At 51.0% G+C, this 20,014-nt stretch overlaps 1 protein-coding gene across 2 annotated transcripts in view; it reads right to left on the bottom strand.

The window, feature by feature from the left end:
• TTC17 (tetratricopeptide repeat domain 17) overlaps positions 1–20,014 on the bottom strand; it is an 84,115-nt gene that overhangs the window by 36,636 nt on the left and 27,465 nt on the right. For both annotated transcript variants that reach the window (XM_073578549.1, XM_073578550.1), the window contains exons 8-14: positions 5,788–5,927; positions 5,538–5,698; positions 3,833–3,945; positions 3,495–3,632; positions 3,073–3,188; positions 886–1,054; positions 725–802 (exon numbers count right to left, since the gene is read on the bottom strand). In XM_073578549.1, coding sequence (XP_073434650.1) covers positions 725–802; positions 886–1,054; positions 3,073–3,188; positions 3,495–3,632; positions 3,833–3,945; positions 5,538–5,698; positions 5,788–5,927 — 915 coding nt within the window. The remainder of the gene's footprint in view (positions 1–724; positions 803–885; positions 1,055–3,072; positions 3,189–3,494; positions 3,633–3,832; positions 3,946–5,537; positions 5,699–5,787; positions 5,928–20,014) is intronic.

Raw genomic sequence — 20,014 nt, 5'->3', positions numbered from 1 at the left:
TAACTTTTTGGTTTGTAAGATTTATGCATCTGTTAATAAATCCTGCTCTTGTGTGAAGTTTGAAGGCTCTAACTTATTTGCATCTTATCAAACCTGCTAAATCTGCAGGGGGTTGAATACTACTTGTAGGCACTGTATATGTGTTCAAATCAAAAGGGGGTGGATGTGCAGTACCCAGCCACTATTCTGTTGACGGAGCTGTGCAGCTCCATAAATGAGCAGTTCCAGCCGACATCACAAAGCTTAGACACTGAAGACCTATCCTATTGATAGGCCATCAATATTAAAGTCCAGGACAATACCTTTAAGTTGTGCTTCTACATATACGAGAAAAGGAGCCCCCTATCTATGTAAATCACTGAGCGGTTTCAGAAGGATGACAGTTGTGTACTACAGCCGCTTCCAGCTGCAGATGGTGCAGGCTCAGGTTTCTGAGCGTGCGCCACGCTTTTTTCTATTGCAGCACCATAAAAGGCTTAGAAAAGTACCAGGCCTGGGACCTTCTTTAGGTCCCTGGATATCATGAAAACCTTACAGCAATCGAGTCACAATCTCAGAGAGTTCCCTGTCTAGCCACTTAAATGCCATCTGACACCTATTGTGGATTCTGCAGGCTCAACTCCTACATGTGCATCTCCACCGGATGAAAGAAAAAAGTTTTTTTTTCTCAGTATTTTATATACAGTATGTGCCTCTAATATAAAACATGAAGAACATCACAGACCTGAGCAAGAGAATGATATAATGAGAGCTTTAACTCATCTTCTGAAATACTGAGGTTGTTGATGAGAGACTGCAGAGACTGAGAAAAAAAGATTAATGAGATGCTGGACTGCTGGTATGACAGCGGATGTGTATACAGCAATGAGGTGAACATATATATACCTGCTGAGCATGTCTGTCTGGCTTCAGCTGCTGCAGGTCCAGCTTTCCTTCCACCTCCATTAGCAGCCTCTGAAGAGACTCATTCTTGCGCTTTTCTGGAACGGATGTGCAGTCCGGCGTGGGCAGATCACTTACTGTATCCAAATGCTTCAAAACAGCAGGGCTGACACTAAAAGACGGCGATACGTAAACCATATACATCAGGACTGCACGGATTACACTTGGACCGCTAAAGTACCACTCCAGGGTTTCTAATTAATGCCCCCCTGCATTAGCCATGAGTAATTTGGGTGCAGCGTGTGCAGTTACCGGTTGCAGTCTTCTGCCATTTCCAGCACTGCTCCGGTCCCTCTCCTGCATCTGTCGGCTCACACAGCAGACTGTTCGCTCCTTTCTTAATGCAAGTCAATAAGAGTCCCATTCTGAGTTTCATAGACTTACTTTAAGAAAGTGACTTCCAGTCCAAACAGAGGTGCTGCCGGTCACAGCTGCAGTCAAATGCTCCAGGAGGGGGACCAGAGCAGCGACTGAAACTGCGAAAGATGGCAGCAATTAAGTATTTTAATGTACATGCTGTACACAAGGTACAGAGATACCAGGAGTGGTCTTTTATGATGCATCTCGAACTTATATTTGATTTTTGCTTCACATGTTATCCCCATCTCAGCCGTTCATGCAGTGGATATAGAAGGAGGAGGAGAACTATCGAAACAGCCGAGCCATGGGCTTTCCTTACCTCCGAATGGGTCTTATGGAAACTGCGTAGTACCGTGAACTATGCCGTCTTTAGTCCAGAGGATGTAAGAAATTCCTTCCCATATCTTAGATAGTTATACTAGCAGGTCCTCTTTCTAAATCTTGTATTTGAGATTCCCTGCTGTAAGTCAGAATAAGGGCAGCTGCAGAACTGGTCCCTTGCTCTAATGCAGCGATGGCAAACCTATGGCACGCAAGCCAGAGCGGGCACGCAGAGCCCTCTCAGCTGGCACGCGGCATCGCCTCATCCTTGCTCTGAAACTCCGAGCTGCAGCTTCTTGCCTCACACATTGAGCGACGCAGACGCGGCTGGATGACATCATTCAGCTCCGTGGCTGCTGTGTCAGTGAGAGGAAGGAAGCTGCCAGCGCGCAGAGAGGAGAGTGTGGTCGCTGTGCCAGTGAAGCTGCTGTGGTGTGTGTGTGTGTGTGTGTGTGTGTGTGTGTGTGTCAGTCAATGTTGGGGAGAGGGCCAATGATCGGAGTGATAGGGAGAGGGCCAATGATGGGGGTGATAGGGAGAGGGCCAATGATGGGGGTGATAGGGAGAGGGCCAATGATGGGGGTGATGGGGAGGAGGAAATGATGGAGGTGGTGGAATGGGCAATTTCTACATGAAGGGAATCATTATGGGGCATTTCTACATGAAGGGGATCATGATGGGGCATATTACTACAAGAAGGGGATCATGATGGGGCATATTACTACAAGAAGGGGATCATGATGGGGCGTATTACTACAAGAAGGGGATCATGATGGGGCACATTACTACAAGAAGGGGATCATGATGGGGCACATTTCTGCATAAAGGGGATCATGATGGGGCATATTTCTGCATGAAGGCGATCATGATGGGGCATATTTCTGCATAAAGGGGATAATGATGGGGCATATTTCTGCATGAAGGGGATCATGATGGGGCATATTTCTACATCAAGGGGATCATGATGGGGCATTTGGCACTTCGACATAAATAATTGGGTTTTAGGTTGCAGTTTGGGCACTCTGTCTCAGAAAGGTTCACCATCACTGCTCTAGAGGAACCAGAGGGTCCGCAGACATATATTATTTATGAGCTGCAATGTAACGCTGCATTCAGAGCTGATCAGGGGATGTATACTGACCACACTAAAGGCCCCCATACATATTCGATGAAAGTCACCCGTCCAACCATCTGATGTGTATGGGGGTCTCTCTACTCCCCTAGACAGATGTCGAGGGAGAAAAAGATAAAGCGGTTGGAATTTCATTGGACAAACATTTGTTTTCCGGAGAGATACCTCGCTAGCAGGGGTGTCCGTCAGCGGCGTTCTCCATGCTGACCATAGAAAACATATGAACAATGAGCCGATAGTCGGGAGCACATGTGTATGGGGTAGAAGGGATACATGGCCATCTGCTATGTCACGTGGACGGTCAGCTGTACACTCACCTCAGACCAGGCTGTGCTGGAGGTAGGTAATATTTTGGAAGCTCTTCAGGTGGAGGAACCGTTGGAAACTTTTTGGCACAATCTGCTTTCTTGGGCCATAGATTATCTCGCTCTTCCTTAAAAAAAAAAAAAAAAAAAAAAAAAAAAAAAAAGAAAGAAACTGTGCATTTTTGTCTCTATGTTGTGATTATTTACTAAGTAAAATTTAAAACAATTTACAGAAAGTCAGAAAATTTTTTTTTTTACACTTTTCTAAATTTTAACTTCTCCGCCTCTCGGACAGATTTTAATAAAATGTGATCTGAGCGGTGGTACAGAGAACAGTCAGTGCAGAGTGAGTGACGCTGCGGTGGTATGGCTGTATATACGGATCCATCTCATATGTTTATGGTCCATCGCTTTACTGCTATGATGCCACTTACATGAAATGAGGCCGCATCCAATCCCCACACTTTTATTGCAGAGCGAGAAACTGGTGGGCGCTGTAGCAGAACACTTTGATTTGCCTGAAGATCTAAATTGTCCGATGTCATCTGTGCTGAGGAAGTGTCATCACCAAACTGACAGAACAGGGAAAAATATCATGAAAATACTTAGAAATTTAAGTAGACTCCTCCAGACTGAGCTGCACCAAGTACTACTGGCAGAGCAGCAGTCCACACACAGGAGTCCGGGATTTACTTTAGAAAAAGGAATTGAACATGTAAAATGCTGAAATATTTACTGTCTTGTTCTCGCTTTTCATTTCGCCGATACTTACCAACACATGCTCCACGTTCTCAAAGACATCTCCCCGGTGGTAGCGCACCGGTAAATCCCACGGGCAGTGCAGACTGTGCTTACGGTTGCTGATTTGACAAATCTGATGATTTCCTAAAATAATTACCAGGTTTATACACCACACTACAGACCAGACACACAACCTCATACAGATAATATGTATGGCATCCAGGAATAATGCTCCTGCAATGCTATAGAGCAGCCTAAACTCAACCCTTCCCTCCTGCAGGGTCACAAGCCCCGGATTTCCACTACTGGCCTGCGGGACGCCGATGCCCGAGCCTTCCCCGCCTGCGGGACGCCGATGCCCGAGCCTTCCCCGCCTGCGGGACGCCGATGCCCGAGCCTTCCCCGCCTGCGGGACGCCGATGCCCGAGCCTTCCCCGCCTGCGGGACGCCGATGCCCGAGCCTTCCCCGCCTGCGGGACGCCGATGCCCGAGCCTTCCCCGCCTGCGGGACGCCGATGCCCGGCCCTTCCCCGCCTGCGGGACGCCGATGCCCGGCCCTTCCCCGCCTGCGGGACGCCGATGCCCGGCCCTTCCCCGCCTGCGGGACGCCGATGCCCGACCCATCACCGCCTGCGGGACGCCGATGCCCGACCCATCACCGCCTGCGGGACGCCGATGCCCGACCCATCACCGCCTGTGGGACGCCGATGCCCGACCCATAACCACCTGCAGGACACAGACCCAACCCATCACCTCCTGCAGGACGTCGATGCCCGACCCATCACCTCCTGCAGGGCACAGACCCGACCCATCACCTCCTGCAGGGCACAGACCCGACCCATCACCTCCTGCAGGGCACAGACCCGACCCATCACCTCCTGCAGGGCACAGACCCGACCCATCACCTCCTGCAGGGCACAGACCCGACCCATCACCTCCTGCAGGGCACAGACCCGACCCATCACCTCCTACAGGACACAGACCCGTCCCATCACCTCCTACAGGACACAGACCCGTCCCATCACCTCCTACAGGACACAGACCCGACCCATCACCTCCTACAGGACACAGACCCGTCCCATCACCTCCTACAGGACACAGACCCGTCCCATCACCTCCTACAGGACACAGACCCGTCCCATCACCTCCTGCAGGACACAGACCCGTCCCATCACCTCCTGCAGGACACAGACCCGTCCCATCACCTCCTGCAGGACACAGACCCGACCCATCACCTCCTACAGGACACAGACCCGACCCATCACCTCCTACAGGACACAGACCCGACCCATCACCTCCTACAGGACACAGACCCGTCCCATCACCTCCTACAGGACACAGACCCGACCCATCACCTCCTACAGGACACAGACCCGTCCCATCACCTCCTACAGGACACAGACCCGTCCCATCACCTCCTACAGGACACAGACCCGTCCCATCACCTCCTACAGGACACAGACCCGTCCCATCACCTCCTGCAGGACACAGACCCGTCCCATCACCTCCTGCAGGACACAGACCCGTCCCATCACCTCCTGCAGGACACAGACCCGTCCCATCACCTCCTGCAGGACACAGACCCGTCCCATCACCTCCTGCAGGACACAGACCCGTCCCATCACCTCCTGCAGGACACAGACCCGTCCCATCACCTCCTGCAGGACACAGACCCGACCCAGTACAATGTTTTCTCCCCATGTCACCAGGTAAGACCATGTAATGCCCGGATTTACCTAGCTGAGCCTCCTTGGCCATTTGTGTCTCATGGATGATGTTCCTGAGGATCTGCTCCTCCTGGATCAGCTTATGTTTCTCCAGAACCTCCTGCTGTCTCAGGTAATGGTCGTGCTGCTTCTGATATTCCTTCAGCTCATTCAGAGTCCTTTGCAAAGACCTGGGAAGAGATATAAAAGTGAAGAGCCATTGTGACACCTTCCGTTCTTTGTACAGATACCGTGATAGTATTATGGCGTAGACACTCGCCTGTGCTGAGCCTCCAACTTCTGCTCCAGCTTCTGCTGGCACAGGACGGCCTTCTTCCTTTTGTCAGCTTCATAGAAGAAAGGACGCAACTCCAGGACTCGGTCGTAGCACAATACAGAGTGATTATACTCCCCCAACATCTACAAGAAAGAAATCTAGAATTATACATTTACTCTTACATTATTTATCTCTGCTTGGGAAGGAATCTCTCACCCCACAGCGTTTCCACTGAGTGCTAATGGGCCTCCAGAAGCTGGAAACAAAATACACAGCAATACAAAAGTATAGCAGGACATTATGTCCACCGATCACACAGGTAAAAAAATGTAAAAAATAAAAAAACCCAGTGTTGAAGGATATAAGAAAACAATACAAAACATTGCAGAACATTTTATCATAAAAAAATGGTAAAAATCCACATAACTTATCACTGCAACATGAACACCCCATACTGCACATAGAAAACACTACTTAAAAAAAAAAACAAAAAAAAAAAAAAACGCCTGGATAGGTGGCTCATTGCCTAGGTAACCGACCACTGTTATAATGCAGTGGTGGCCAGTAATCAAGATATCGTGGTGTAAACTATAGAATTAATAATCTGTCCAGTCCTGAAAATAGGAAGGATTTTTATTAAAGGGTTAAAGGCAAAGTTGCTGTTTTTTTTACAAGCACTTTAGAATTTTAACCATTAAAAAACTTAAGACCCCTTTAAATGGCAAGAACCATGTCACAAATAGGCGCTGACCCCACTCCGTGCACGGTTTAGATTTAGCAGAATAAGGCCGGAGTCACACTGGCGAGGAATACGGGAGAGTGAGAGGCGCAAAAAGCACGCATTAGACACGGACAAATGATTTTCTATGGGGTCACTCGCACCAGGCGTATATTTCTCCTCCGTATCCTACGCTCCGTGCCACTCTCAGCATGCTGCGATTGTCAGCGTACTACGCCCGTAGTACGCCAATGCAAGTCTATGGGTACGCAAAAAATACGGATTACACACAGAATACACGTGTGACTTGCGAGAAATACGCACCCAGTGTCTTTTAGCAAAGCCGGCAATTCAGTGCACGATACAGTAAACTCACACTGACAGGTTTAATAAAGAAACGAAAGGATATATACATAATATATATATATATATATATATATATATATATATATATATATATATATATATATATACACACACACACTCACTGGCCACTTTATTAGGTACACCATGCTAGTAAGGGGTTGGACCCCCTTTTGCCTTCAGAACTGCCTCAATTCTTCGTGGCAGAGATTCAACAAGGTGCTGGAAGCATTCCTCAGAGATTTTGGACCATATTGACATGATGGCATCACACAGTTGGCGCAGATTTGTCGGCTGCACATCCCTGATGCGAATCTCCCGTTCCACCACATCCCAAAGATGCTCTATTGGATTGAGATCTGGTGACTGAGGAGGCCATTTGAGTACAGTAAACTCATTGTCATGCTCAAGAAACCAATCTGAGATGATTCGAGCTTTATGACATGGCGCATTATCCTGCTGAAAGTAGCCATCAGATGTTGGGTACATTGTGGTCATAAAGGGATGGACATGGTCAGCAACAATACTCAGGTAGGCTGTGGCGTTGCAACGATGCTCAATTGGTACCAAGGGGCCCAAAGAGTGCCCAGAAAAAATTCCCCACACCATGACACCACCACCACCAGCCTGAACCGTTGATACAAGGCAGGATGGATCCATGCTTTCATGTTGTTTACGCCAAATTCTGACCCTACCATCCGAATGTCGCAGCAGAAATCGAGACTCATCAGACCAGGCAACGTTTTTCCAATCTTCTACTGTCCAATTTCGAAGAGCTTGTGCAAATTGTAGCCTCAGTTTCCTGTTCTTAGCTGAGAGGAGTGGTACCCAGTGTGGTCTTCTGCTGCTGTAGCCCATCTGCCTCAAAGTTCGACGCACTGTGCGTTCAGAGATGCTCTTCTGCCTACCTTGGTTGTAACGGGTGGCAATTTGAGTCACTGTTGCCTTTCTATCAGCTCGAACCAGTCTGCCCATTCTCCTCTGACCTCTGGCATCAACATGGCATTTCCGGCCACAGAACTGCCGCTCACTGGATTTTTTTTCTTTTTCGGACCATTCTCTGTAAACCCTAGAGATGGTTGTGCGTGAAAATCCCAGTAGATCAGCAGTTTCTGAAATTCTCAGACCAGCCCTTCTGGCACCAACAATCATGCCACGTTCAAAGGCACTCAAATCACCTTTCTTCCCCATACTGATGCTCGGTTTGAACTGCAGGAGATTGTCTTGACCATGTCTACATGCCTAAATGCACTGAGTTGCCGCCATGTGATTGGCTGATTAGAAATTAAGTCTTAACACACAGTTGGACAGGTGTACCTAATAAAGTGGCCAGTGAGTGTATGCATTCTGTGTGTCTATATCTATTCTTTGGTTTCTGTTATAAACCCTGTCATAGGGCTCCATTATATGTCCATTTTGCAAGCCTGCGAGAAAATCTCGCCATACGGATTACATACGGATGCTGACATGCGCAAAATACGCGACCACACCTTGATTACGGATGACATACGGAGCACTATTTAGGGGTCTGTCATCCATATTACGCATGTAAAATACGGAGCGTATTTTGCGCAGGTAAGTGTGACTCCAGCCTAACAGCTATGACTTGCGGGTTGCCGGGTGTTTGACCCGCCCAAGATCTGATCTTGTTTACCTAGCCAAAGAATAAAATCATCATAAGGCCAAACCACCCCTTTATTATTTATAACGGGATGGTAAATATTACTAAAAGAAAAGCCAAAAAATAAAAGTCTCCACCACATTTACCCCCCCAAAATAAATAACTAAAAGTTTTTGAATACTATTCATACCTTAAAATGATGCCTTAAAAAAAATCATCCTGCAAATAAAAATATTTACCGTATATACTCGTGTATAAGCCGATCCGTGTATAAGCCGACCCCCTTAATTTTGCCACAAAAAACTGGGAAAACTTATTGACTCGCGTATAATCCTAGGGTTAATGATGGTCCAAGAAGATGCTCCATAGATAAAACCCCCCATATGCTGCTGCACAATGGTTAATGCTGCCCCATTAGATGCTCCATAAATACCCTCTATATGCTGCTGCCCAAGGGTTAATGCTGCCCCATAAGTTGCTCCATAAATACCCCCCATATGCTACTACACAAGGGTTAATGTTGCCCTATAAATACCCCCCATATGCTGCCCCATAAGATGCTCCATAAATACCCCCCATAATATGCTGCTGCACAAGGGTTAATGCTGCCCCATAAGATGCTGCTGCACAAGGGTTAATGTTGCCCCATAAGATGCTCCATAAATACCCCCCATAATATGCTGCTGCACAAGGGTTAATGCTGCCCCATAAGATGCTCCATAAAACAGGATTTTTTGGGTTGCTTACCGTAAAATCTGTTTCTCGGAGCCTTCATTGGGGGACACAGAGACCATGGGTGTATGCTGCTGCCACTAGGAGGCTGACACTATGCACAAAAAAGTTAGCTCCTCCTCCGCCGTAAACACCCCACCGACCGGCAGGAAATTCCTCAGTTAGTGAGAAAGCAGTAGGAGAAGTAACGGAATAGATTGAAAACAGAACAAACAACTCAACTGTAACCAATCGACAAACATAAGAACAGGAGTTGTAGAACATGGGAGGGTGCTGTCCCCCCCAATGAAGGCTCCGAGAAACAGATTTTACGGTAAGCAACCCAAAAAAATCCTGTTTTCTCGTTCGCCTTATTGGGGGACACAGAGACCATGGGACGTCCCAAAGCAGTCCCTGGGGTGGGAAACAAACTTCCATCAGGCCAGTGGACTCACCACCGCGGCCTGCAGAATCCTTCTACCTAGGCTGGCGTCCGCCGAAGCATAGGTGTGGACCCTGTAGAATTTCACAAAAGTGTGAACCGAAGACCACGTTGCAGCTTTGCAAAGCTGCAGCGCGGAAGCTCTGTGGCGCACCGCCCAGGAGGCGCCCACCGCCCGGGTAGAGTGCGCTCTGATCCCTGAAGGAGCTGCACGATGCTTGACCCGGTATGCCTCCAAAATTGCCGATCTGATCCATCGAGCAATAGTGGCCTTTGAGGCTGGGTGACCTTTCCTTGCACCGTCCTGGAATGATAAACAGAGAGTCTGACTTCCGCAAGGAAGATGTCCTGGCTAGATAGACTCTCGATGCCCTGACCAGGTCCAGCTTGTTCAAGGATCGCTCCCGAGGATGAGCTGGGCTCGGGCAGTAGGATGGCAGAACAATGTCCTCATTGAGGTGAAACGAAGATACCACCTTCGGAAGGAAAGAGGGCGGAGGCCGCAGAACTACCTTGTCCTGATGAAGTACCAAGAAGGGAGAGCGGCAAGAAAGGGCAGCTAATTCCGACACACGTCGGATGGAAGTAATGGCCACCCGAAAGGCCACCTTCCAAGAAAGGAGGGCAAGGGAAACATCCCTGAGAGGTTCAAAAGGAGGACCTTGCAGAACCCCAAGAACGAAATTAAGATCCCAAGGATCCACGGGCGCTCGGTACGGAGGAACCGTGTGAGCCACACCCTGAAGAAAGGTTTTGACCTGGGGCCGAAGAGCGGGTACGATCAGCCTTAGGGATAGACATTGTGAAAAACCTGAGGTAGTGCCGGAAGGTTGGGGGACAGAGGGCGGAGAAGGGTCAGTCTGCCGTGCAAAACTACTCACGGTCCGGTGTCCCCAAAAGCGATGCTGCTCGACCTGTCCGGGGATGCAGATCAGGGAGAAGTCCGGCTGGCCGTCCCAAAGAGGCAAAAAGCTGCTTGCAGAAACTGCTCAGGGGCTGGGGAGCCTCTCCAGCTGCGTCCGGCTGGCAGGCTGTGAAGATGGCGCCTGCCTGTAGAAAAGCGCGGGTCCGGGGGAAGGGCGGTCCTCGCAGGGTTAATAATTGCTGCCCTCTAGCCATAATATGCTGGGCAGGAGAGGGAAAGGCGGGGGGAGGGCCTGTGGAGAGCGGGAGTGAAGCCCGCTTAGTAGAAAGGGGTGGGGGGCGTGGCCGCGACACTGCGGTAGGCCCGAACACAAGCCGGGGCCTAAACTAGTTGCGGCGGCAGCCTGTCAGCAGGGGGTCGGCGCGGAAGACGCGTCGCAACACCGGGCCGCGTCCCTGCCCAGAACTGCCCGACTCCAGCGCTACCCCTGCCGAGATGGAAAAAAAGGGGGGGGGGGGGGGGGGGGAAGCACAGAACGAGGCCCGTGAAGACCCGGGGCCTGCATGGATGCAGTGACCGTGGGGGGATGCGGGGCGTGCAGGGACCCTAACGTGGTCCCCCGGCGACCGCTCCAAGAGAAAACGCCGGGGGAAGACTGACATACTCACCCAGGCAGGGGGCCTTACAATAAAGGTACCTGAAAATCCCACGCTGTCTGTCTCTATGAAATCCGCGCCTCATCCAACCTTCAGGCTCTGGTAGGCGAGAGGGTGGGAGGCGGGGGGCAAGGACCGTCCGTGCAGCTGGCACCTACTTGTGCGAGGCTCCTGGTCCTGCTCCGGAGACCTATGAGGATACGGGGTGGCAGTACACGCCGTACTCATAGTCTCTTTGTGGGAGTACGGATGTGACTGTTCACTCCGTATCCCTCCGGAACCTGCAAAGAAACGACGCACACTGAGGTAGATATGGGTCTAATAAAAGACCCGTGTCCACCTCCTACTGACACTAAGATAAACTGAGGAATTTCCTGCCGGTCGGTGGGGTGTATACGGCGGAGGAGGATCTAACTTTTTTGTGCATAGTGTCAGCCTCCTAGTGGCAGCAGCATACACCCATGGTCTCTGTGTCCCCCAATAAGGCGAACGAGAAATACCCCCCATAATTTGCTGCTGCACAAGGGTTAATGCTGCCCCATAAATACCCCCCATAATATGCTGCTGCACAAGGGTTAATGCTGCCCCATAAGATGCTCCATAAATACCCCCCATAATATGCTGCTGCACAAGGGTTAATGCTGCCCCATAAGATGCTCCATAAATACCCCCCATAATTTGCTGCTGCACAAGGGTTAATGCTGCCCCATAAGATGCTCCATAAAAGGAGATTTTTGTGTACTCACCGTAAAATCTCTCTCTTAGTGTTATGAATGAGTCACCGTAGGAGGCAAAAGCAGAAATACAAGCTAAGTCCAGAAACCCAGAGAAGTTGGCAACTATCAGATTGCAGACCCCTGAACCTATCAACACAACTAGCAGTAGCCGTGGGGGGTTCCTACGATGCCCTAGACCCCTCGATCACAGCCGGAGAAATACATAGGCCTAAAGAAAGAAAGGGGAAATCTAAACTGCCCCAGAGCAGACCGCAAAGCAATAGGCAGCCCCCAACATATAATGACGGTGAAGCAAGATGAAAATACTAACACAGACAGAAAGATAGACTGAGCAAAGACGGGGCCCCAAAACTACCTAGATAGCAAAGGACAGGAAGGCTGCTGTCTGCAATCTGCCAAAACCCTATCAAAGACATAAGCCAACCAGCTGATATGAGAAAAGGCCCTGAAGCAGCTAGGCTTCAAAAACTGAATCAGCACTCAGGTAATTTCAGAAGACAGAGCTAAATGAATTCAGCACACCCCAGCAGGGAATGGCAGAAATCCTGAAAAACAAAGCAAAAACAAAGTCAAAGCACAAAAGCAAAAGGCCGAGCAGCAAACTTAGCTTTGGAGGAGCAGGAATTCAGACTGGTCTCCAAGGATCCCACAGAGAAATCACCCGCAGGGCAGAAGGGCGTCGGCAGCATTATATCCAGTCCGTAACTCCACTCAGTCAGTCACAATCATCAGCCTCAGGTGTTTGACAATCAGGCTCACTACCTTCTTTTACCAGAAGAGGGAGTTCCTCGGGCCTCAGTAATGAAGGGGAAAATGAACTCACAACACTTAGCCTCTAATTGGGGGACACAGAACCATGGGTGTTATGCTGCTGTCCACTAGGAGGCGACACTATGCATAATCTGAAAAAGATTAACTTTGGCTCCTCCTCTGCAGTATACACCCCTGGACGGCGTCAGCCTTCTCCAGTTTTGTGCAAAAGCATTAGGAAGAACGTAACCAAATAACATAACCATGCCTGTAAGAAGGCTACTATGTACGAGCTCAAAGAACAATATGAGAACTCAACCGTAAACAACGGCCCATAAGGGCAACAGGGTGGGAGCTGTGTCCCCCAATTAGAGGCTAAGAGAAAGATTTTACGGTGAGTACACAAATCTCCTTTACTCTGTCGCCTCATTGGGGGACACCGAACCATGGGATGTCCCAAAGCAGTCCCTGGGTGGGAAGCAATGGAGGAATAATGTGCTAGCAGGTCCCTAAATTTGGGGCACTGCCGCCTGCAGTACCAGTCTACCCAGGCTCGCATCCGCTGAGGACTGGGTATGAACACTGTAGTGTTTCGTAAACGTGTGTAGGCTAGTCCAAGTGGCCGCCTAACACACTTGTTGTGCCGAAGCCTGATGCCGAATGGCCCAGGAGGCCCCTACTGCCCGTGTAGAGTGTGCCGTGATACCGGCCGGAAGAGGGGAACTGTTAAGTCGGTAGGCCTCATGTATGGTGGACTTGATCCACCTGGCAAGGGTAGCCTTGGAAGCCTGCAGTCCCTTGCTACTACCTTCTGGAAGAATGAAGAGGGAATCAGACTTCCGGAAAGGTGCAGTCCTGGACACGTAAATCCGCAATGCTCTGACGAGGTCAAGCGTATGCAGAGCCTTCTCCACTCTATGAACCGGAACCGGGCAAAGGGATGGCAGTGACATCTCCTCATTGAGGTGAAAGTTGGACACAACCTTCGGAAGGAAGGATGGTACCGTGCGGAGAACCACCTTGTCCTGGTTAAAGGCTAGGAAAGGCCGTCTGCAGGAAAGTGCTGACAATTCCGACACACTGCGTAACGAGGTGATCGCCACTAGAAAAACCACTTTCTGAGACAGAATGGAGAGTGGAACTCCTCTAAGAGGTTCGAAGGGTGGGGCTTGCAATGCTGTCAGGACCAGATTGAGGTCCCACGTATCCAGCGGACGTTTGTAGGGAGGAACCAATCGGGAAACTCCCTGGATGAAAGTCCTTACTTGCGGTTTAATAGCAATGCGCTTTTGAAAAAGGACTGAAAGCGCCGACACCTGACTCTTAAGCGAGCCTAAGGATAGCTTGGCGTCTAGGCCCGATTGAAGAAAACCTAGTACCTTCGGGAGGGAATAAGGGAGTGGGACTTGTCCATGAGATTCGCACCAAGAAAAGAAAGCTCTCCAGGTACGATAATAGATCTTGGCGGAGGCAGGCTTCCTTGCCCTGATCATAGTTGCAATGACTGCCGGTGAAAAACCTGCCTGGGTTAGAATCCAGGTTTCAAGGGCCATGCCGTCAAATTGAGGGCCCCTGAATTCTGATGGAAGAACGGACCTTGAGACAGAAGGTCGTGACGGTCGGGTAGACGCCAGGGGACGTCTGCTGTAAGTTGAACGATGTCGGCGTACCATGTACGTCTGGGCCAGTCTGGCGCGATGAGGATGGTTGGAACTCCCTCTTGCTTGATCTTTCTCACGACCCTGGAGATTAGGGGGAGGAGAGGAAAAATGTACAGGAGTCGGAACTGGGACCAGTCCTGGACCAGGGCATCCGCTCCGAGTGACCGCGGGTCGTGTGTCCTGGCCATGAAATTGGGGACCTTGGTATTGAGATGGGATGCCATTAGGTCCACCTCCTGGGTTCCCCAGCATTGACAGATCTGGTAAAAAAATCTCGGGATGGAGAGACCACTCCCCCCGAGTCCATTCCTTGCCTGCTGAGGAAGTCGGCTTCCCAGTTTTCTACACCCGGAATGTGGACCGCAGAAAGTACCGACCTCGTGTCTTCTGCCCAGCGGAGGATATGCGCCACTTCTCTCATCGCCTGGGCACTGCGGGTCCCGCCTTGGTGGTTCACGTATGCCACAGCCGTGGCATTGTCCGACTGTATCCGTATGTGCGAGGCTGCAAGCAAGTGATGAAAGGCTCTCAGTGCCAAGATGATGGCCCTGATTTCCAGAATATTGATGGGCAATGTCACTTCCCTCGGTGACCACTTGCCTTGTGCCCTGTGATGTAGGTGCACCGCCCCCCAGCCTGTCAGGCTTGCATCGGTAGTCAGGATCTTCCATTGTCCTGAGAGAAAGGGCTTCCCTCGTGTAAGCGAGGTTGGTTTGAGCCACCAATGCAGGGACCTCCTGGTTGACGACGTCAGCCTGAACTCCCTGTCAAGGGAGAAGGGATTCCTGTCCCAAGATCTGAGTATGGCTAGTTGAAGGACCCTGAGGTGAAACTGGGCAAATGGCACTGCCTCTATTGCTGCTGCCATCCGTCCGAGGACTCTCATGGCAAACCGGAGAGATCGAGGAGGACTGCGAAGGAGTGTACGAACTCCCAGACGGATGGCCAGTGTCTTGTCCTTGGGAAGGAGCACCAGGCCCCTGGAGGTGTCGAATAACATTCCCAGGAATGTTAGAGTCTGACTTGGGATAGTCGACGATTTCTGTAGGTTGACTAGCCATCCCAGGCGACTCAGTGTGTCTATTGTGATTGAGACACTGACCTCGCAGTCTTTGAAAGTGGGAGACTTGAGGAGGTCGTCCAGGTACGGGATGACTAGAATGCCTCTTGAGTGCAGAACGTCCATGGTGGCCGCCATGACTTTGGTGAACGTTCTTGGAGCCGTGGCGAGTCCGAACGGAAGGGCGACAAACTGGTAGTGGTTTTGGTTGACCGCGAACCTGAGAAACCTTTGGTGGGCGGGGGAAATTGGTATATGCAGATACGCATCCTGTATGTCTATGGAGGCAAGGTATTCTCCCTGCTCCATGGATGCAATGATGGACCGGAGGGACTTCATGCGGAAATGATGGACCCGTACGCAATTGTTGAGCTGTTTTAGGTCCAGTATGGGTCGGACGCTGCCTCCTTTCTTGGGGACTACGAACAGATTTGAGTAGAACCCTCGGAATCTCTCGTTCGCGGGAACCGGCACCACAACTCCTGCTTGAAGGAGAGAGGAGACCGCTTGGTGGAAAGCTTGAGCCTTGTCTGGTGGTGTTGGGAGGAATAGAAAGGAAGAACCGGTTCGGTGGAGCGGAAGTGAACTCTATCTTGTATCCGGAAGACACTATTTCACTGACCCACTTGTCTTCTGTAATAGGCAGCCAGACTTGCTGAAAGAGTAAAAGTCGGCCGCCTACTGGTGGGGTGTCTTCCGGAGTTCGTGAGTCATGATGAAGCGAAGTTCTGAGGTTTTCCTCCCTTGGGTTTCGCTTGGCCTGATTTCGACTGCCAAGATCTGACCGGTTGCTGCTGCGTCCGTGGGTTGTCCCTGCGTGGAGAGCGGTTACGGTTTTGCGCTGGGCGCGAGACGGACCAGCCCGAGGAATTCCGAAAGGATCGGAATCATCTCTGGTTTCTTCGTTTAAATGTGCGTTTCGGTTTTAGTTGAGGGAGAGAGGTACTCTTACCCCCAGTGGCATTGGCTATCATTGTGTCCAACTTTTCGCCGAAAAGTCTTCCAGTAAGATACGGAAGTCGCGTGAGGGACTTCTTTGAGGCCGCATCCGCTTTCCATTCTCGCAGCCAGAGGATGCGTCGGATCGTGATGGCGTTTGATGCTATTCCCGCTACACCTCTTGCGGAATCCAGGGCTGCATGAAGCATGTAGTCTGCTACCACTGCTATCTGGACCGCTTGGTCCGAGAGTTCGGGATTTGAAGCTTGAAGACCCTACTGTAGTTTTTGGGCCCAAGCCAGGATGGCCTTGGCCGCCCAAACTGAAGCAAACGCAGGGCCCAGAGAGGCGCCTGCCGCTTCGAAAATAGAACGAGCCATGCGTTCTACTTGCCGGTCTGCTGCGTCCCTGAGGGTTGAGCTATCTGGCAGAGAGAGTAAGGTCTGCGCTGCTAGCCTAGAAACCGGGGTGTCCACTTCAGGTGGATCTGTCCATTGTTTGGTGTCTGTCTGTGGGAAGGGGTACTTCGCTTCCAAATATTTGCGATTAGCAAATTTTTTCTCAGGCTGCGCAAACTGTTTGGTAAGTATTTTCTCAAACTCATGGTGATTAGGGAAGACCTTAGGTGGTTTCTGAACACTTTTGAAGCAAATCCTATGTTCTGGGACTTCCGGGGCCGACTCTGGAATTTTTAGCCCCCGATGGATGGCAGAGATTATGTCCTCAACTAGCGCTGTATTGCTAGGGGGAGAAGGTACCACGGACCTCTCCGTTTCGTTATCTGAGTCGGAGTCACAGATGCCCTCCGAATCCTGTGCCTTGCTAAGGTGATCCCTGGAGGGCGACCTGGGGCGGGGGTCTTCTGTGGTGGGGGATCTCTGTGGTAAATTGCACTGTCTGTCTGTGACAGGGGACTGCCTAGGAGACCTGGAATGACGCTGTCTCTCCCTGGGGGGGGGGCGACCTTGTGCTATAGGACGACTCAGGTGATCGAGACCTGTGGGTCCGCTTACGTCTGTGAGAGTTGGAAGCAGCATGTTCCTGAGACAAGCTGTCCGTTTGCTGTGTAACGTCCATAGCCGGGGCCCGACTCTGCAGAGCTTGCAGCAATGTGGCAGTTAGGTTGTCTATGGACTGTGTCATAGACTGAGACATCTGAGTTGCCCATTCCGGCGTGGCCTGTGACACTGAAGCGTCAGTAAGGACTCCCTGGCGTTCTGACCCAGAGTTCTGGATGCAGTCCCGGCAGTGCGGATACGTGCTGCCACTAGGGAGCGTGGCTTTGCAGGCTGTGCAGAATGCATAGAAACATTCCTGCCTGGTTCTCTTCCTTGAGCCCGGCATAGTGCACAGAGGCTGGCTATTAGGGATCGAACAGGGGTGGCTACGCAGAGGGAACCCACAGAGAGCCTTATAGGAAGTATGGATTCACAGCTGAGTATGAGAACCCAGCTGTGAGCTTACCCCACCGGTGTGCCCCTAGGTCCAGCGCCGACAGATCCCAGTTCTGTGCCCCCCGGAGACCGCTGTGATGCTCCTCTCCTGGATCTCATCCAAAAAAAATGGCCACCGGGACTGAGAGGAGAGGGAGGAGGGGGCGGAGAGCTGAAAAAGGGCGCGCTGGGCTGTGTAAAAACACGCCCTTTCTGCCTCAATCCGCCCCTTCTATGACACTCCAGCGTGTCATTTTAGTCATCCGGGAGGCGGCTTCGGCTAGGCCGAAGCCACGGTCTAAATTAGAGGCCTGATGCCCAGGAGGGCTCCAGAGCGGCACAGTAGTCCGGGGGGGGCGGATTTGTACCAAACCCCCCCAGAATGGTCGACTGGATAGCGGTGGGGGTAGCAGGGGAAGCGGTTCTTGTATGAGGGGCCCCTGGAGCGCTATGGAGCCGCTGCTGCTGCAGAGAAAGGGACACAGAAAAGCCCTGTCTCTGCTGTGCCATCCAGTCCGCACCCTTCCCCGGCCCCAACAGGATCCCTCAGCTGGTCTGGGGTCCCTGGAAGCTGCGGAATGATGCCTGTTCTCCGACCCTACCTGAGGCGTCTCAACCTAATGCCCCCTGCGGGGGATTAGGGAGGGTGCGTCTGTCACCGTCAGTGGGTCTTCATCCTCGCCTCAACCTCAACCCAGACCCCAAAGGGGTTGGGGAAAGGAGGGGGGTCTCGACCTTGAACCAGTACCCGAGGGACTGGGGAGGGAGCGACATGGGGAATAGCCACCTGGACCTCAACCGCGTACCCCTAATGGGGGACCGAGGAGGGAGCCATGCCGGGAGTCTCGCTGGAGACCCGCTTTTCTTCATCTGTAGTCCTTTGGAAAAAAATCCAGGAAAAAGACGGAGTAGAAAAAAAATCTTAGGTGTGCCTCCTGCGACACTAAGCAAAAACTGGAGAAGGCTGACGCCGTCCAGGGGTGTATACTGCAGAGGAGGAGCCAAAGTTAATCTTTTTCAGATTATGCATAGTGTCGCCTCCTAGTGGACAGCAGCATAACACCCATGGTTCTGTGTCCCCCAATGAGGCGACAGAGTAATACCCCCCATAATATGCTGCTGCACAAGGGTTAATGCTGCCCCATGAGATGCTCCATAAATACCCCCCATAATATGCTGCTGCACAAGGGTTAATGCTACCCCATAAGATGCTCCATAAATATCACCCATATGCTGCTGCATAAGGGTTAATGCTGCCCCATAAGATGCTCCATAAATACCCCCCATATGCTGCACAAGGGTTAATGCTGCCCCATAAGATGCTACATAAATACCCCCCATATGCTGCACAAGGGTTAATGCTGCCCCATAAGATGCTCCATAAATACCCCCCATATGCTGCAGCACAAGGGTTAATGCTGCCTCATAAGATGCTCCATAAATACCCCCCATAATATGCTGCTGCACAAGGGTTAATGCTACCCCATAAATACCCCCATATGCTGCTGCACAAGGGTTAATGCTGCCCCATAAGATGCTCCATAAATACCCCCCAATATACTGCTGCACAAGGGTTAATGCTGCCCCATAAATACCCCCCATATGCTGCTGCACAAGGGTCAATGTTGCCCCATAAGATGCTCCATAAATACCCCACATATGCTGCAGCACAAGGGTTAATGCTGCCCCATAAATGCCCCCCATATGCTGCTGCACAAGGGTTAATGCTGCCCCATAAATACCCCCCATAATATGCTGCTGTACAAGGGTTAATGATGCCCCATAAGATCCTCCATAAATACCCTCCATAAGATGCTCCATAAATACCTCTTATTTGCTGCTGCTAAAATTAACAAAAAAAATGACACTCACCTCTCCATCGCTGGGGGGCCAGGTGCCGGTGTCCTGAGACCCCGACATCGGCGATATTTACTGGACCCTGTTCCATCGCCGTCCACCGCTGGGTCTCTGCAGTGACTTCAGCAGAGGGCGGCATTGACTAAGTCATCGCACCCTCTGACCTGAATGTCACAGCAGGAGGACCTGGAGAGACAGTGGCGGACGGTGATGGAACGGGACAGGTGAATATTGCTCTGTCCCGTCATACTCACCCCCTCCTGGCGCACAGTCTTCTCTGCAGTCCCTGCTTCTCCATTGGTCGTCTGCTTCCTGCATTCAGCGTTCACGTGGTACCGCTCATTAAACTCATAAATATGAGCATATTCATGAGTTTAATGAGCGGTACCACGTGAACGCAGGAAGCAGACGACCGAG

This window comes from Dendrobates tinctorius, unplaced genomic scaffold (assembly GCF_039654945.1).
Source record: "Dendrobates tinctorius isolate UK_male_01 unplaced genomic scaffold, ASM3965494v1 ptg000059l, whole genome shotgun sequence".
NCBI lineage: Eukaryota > Metazoa > Chordata > Amphibia > Anura > Dendrobatidae > Dendrobates > Dendrobates tinctorius.
This window is presented reverse-complemented; position numbering and strand designations above follow the sequence as displayed.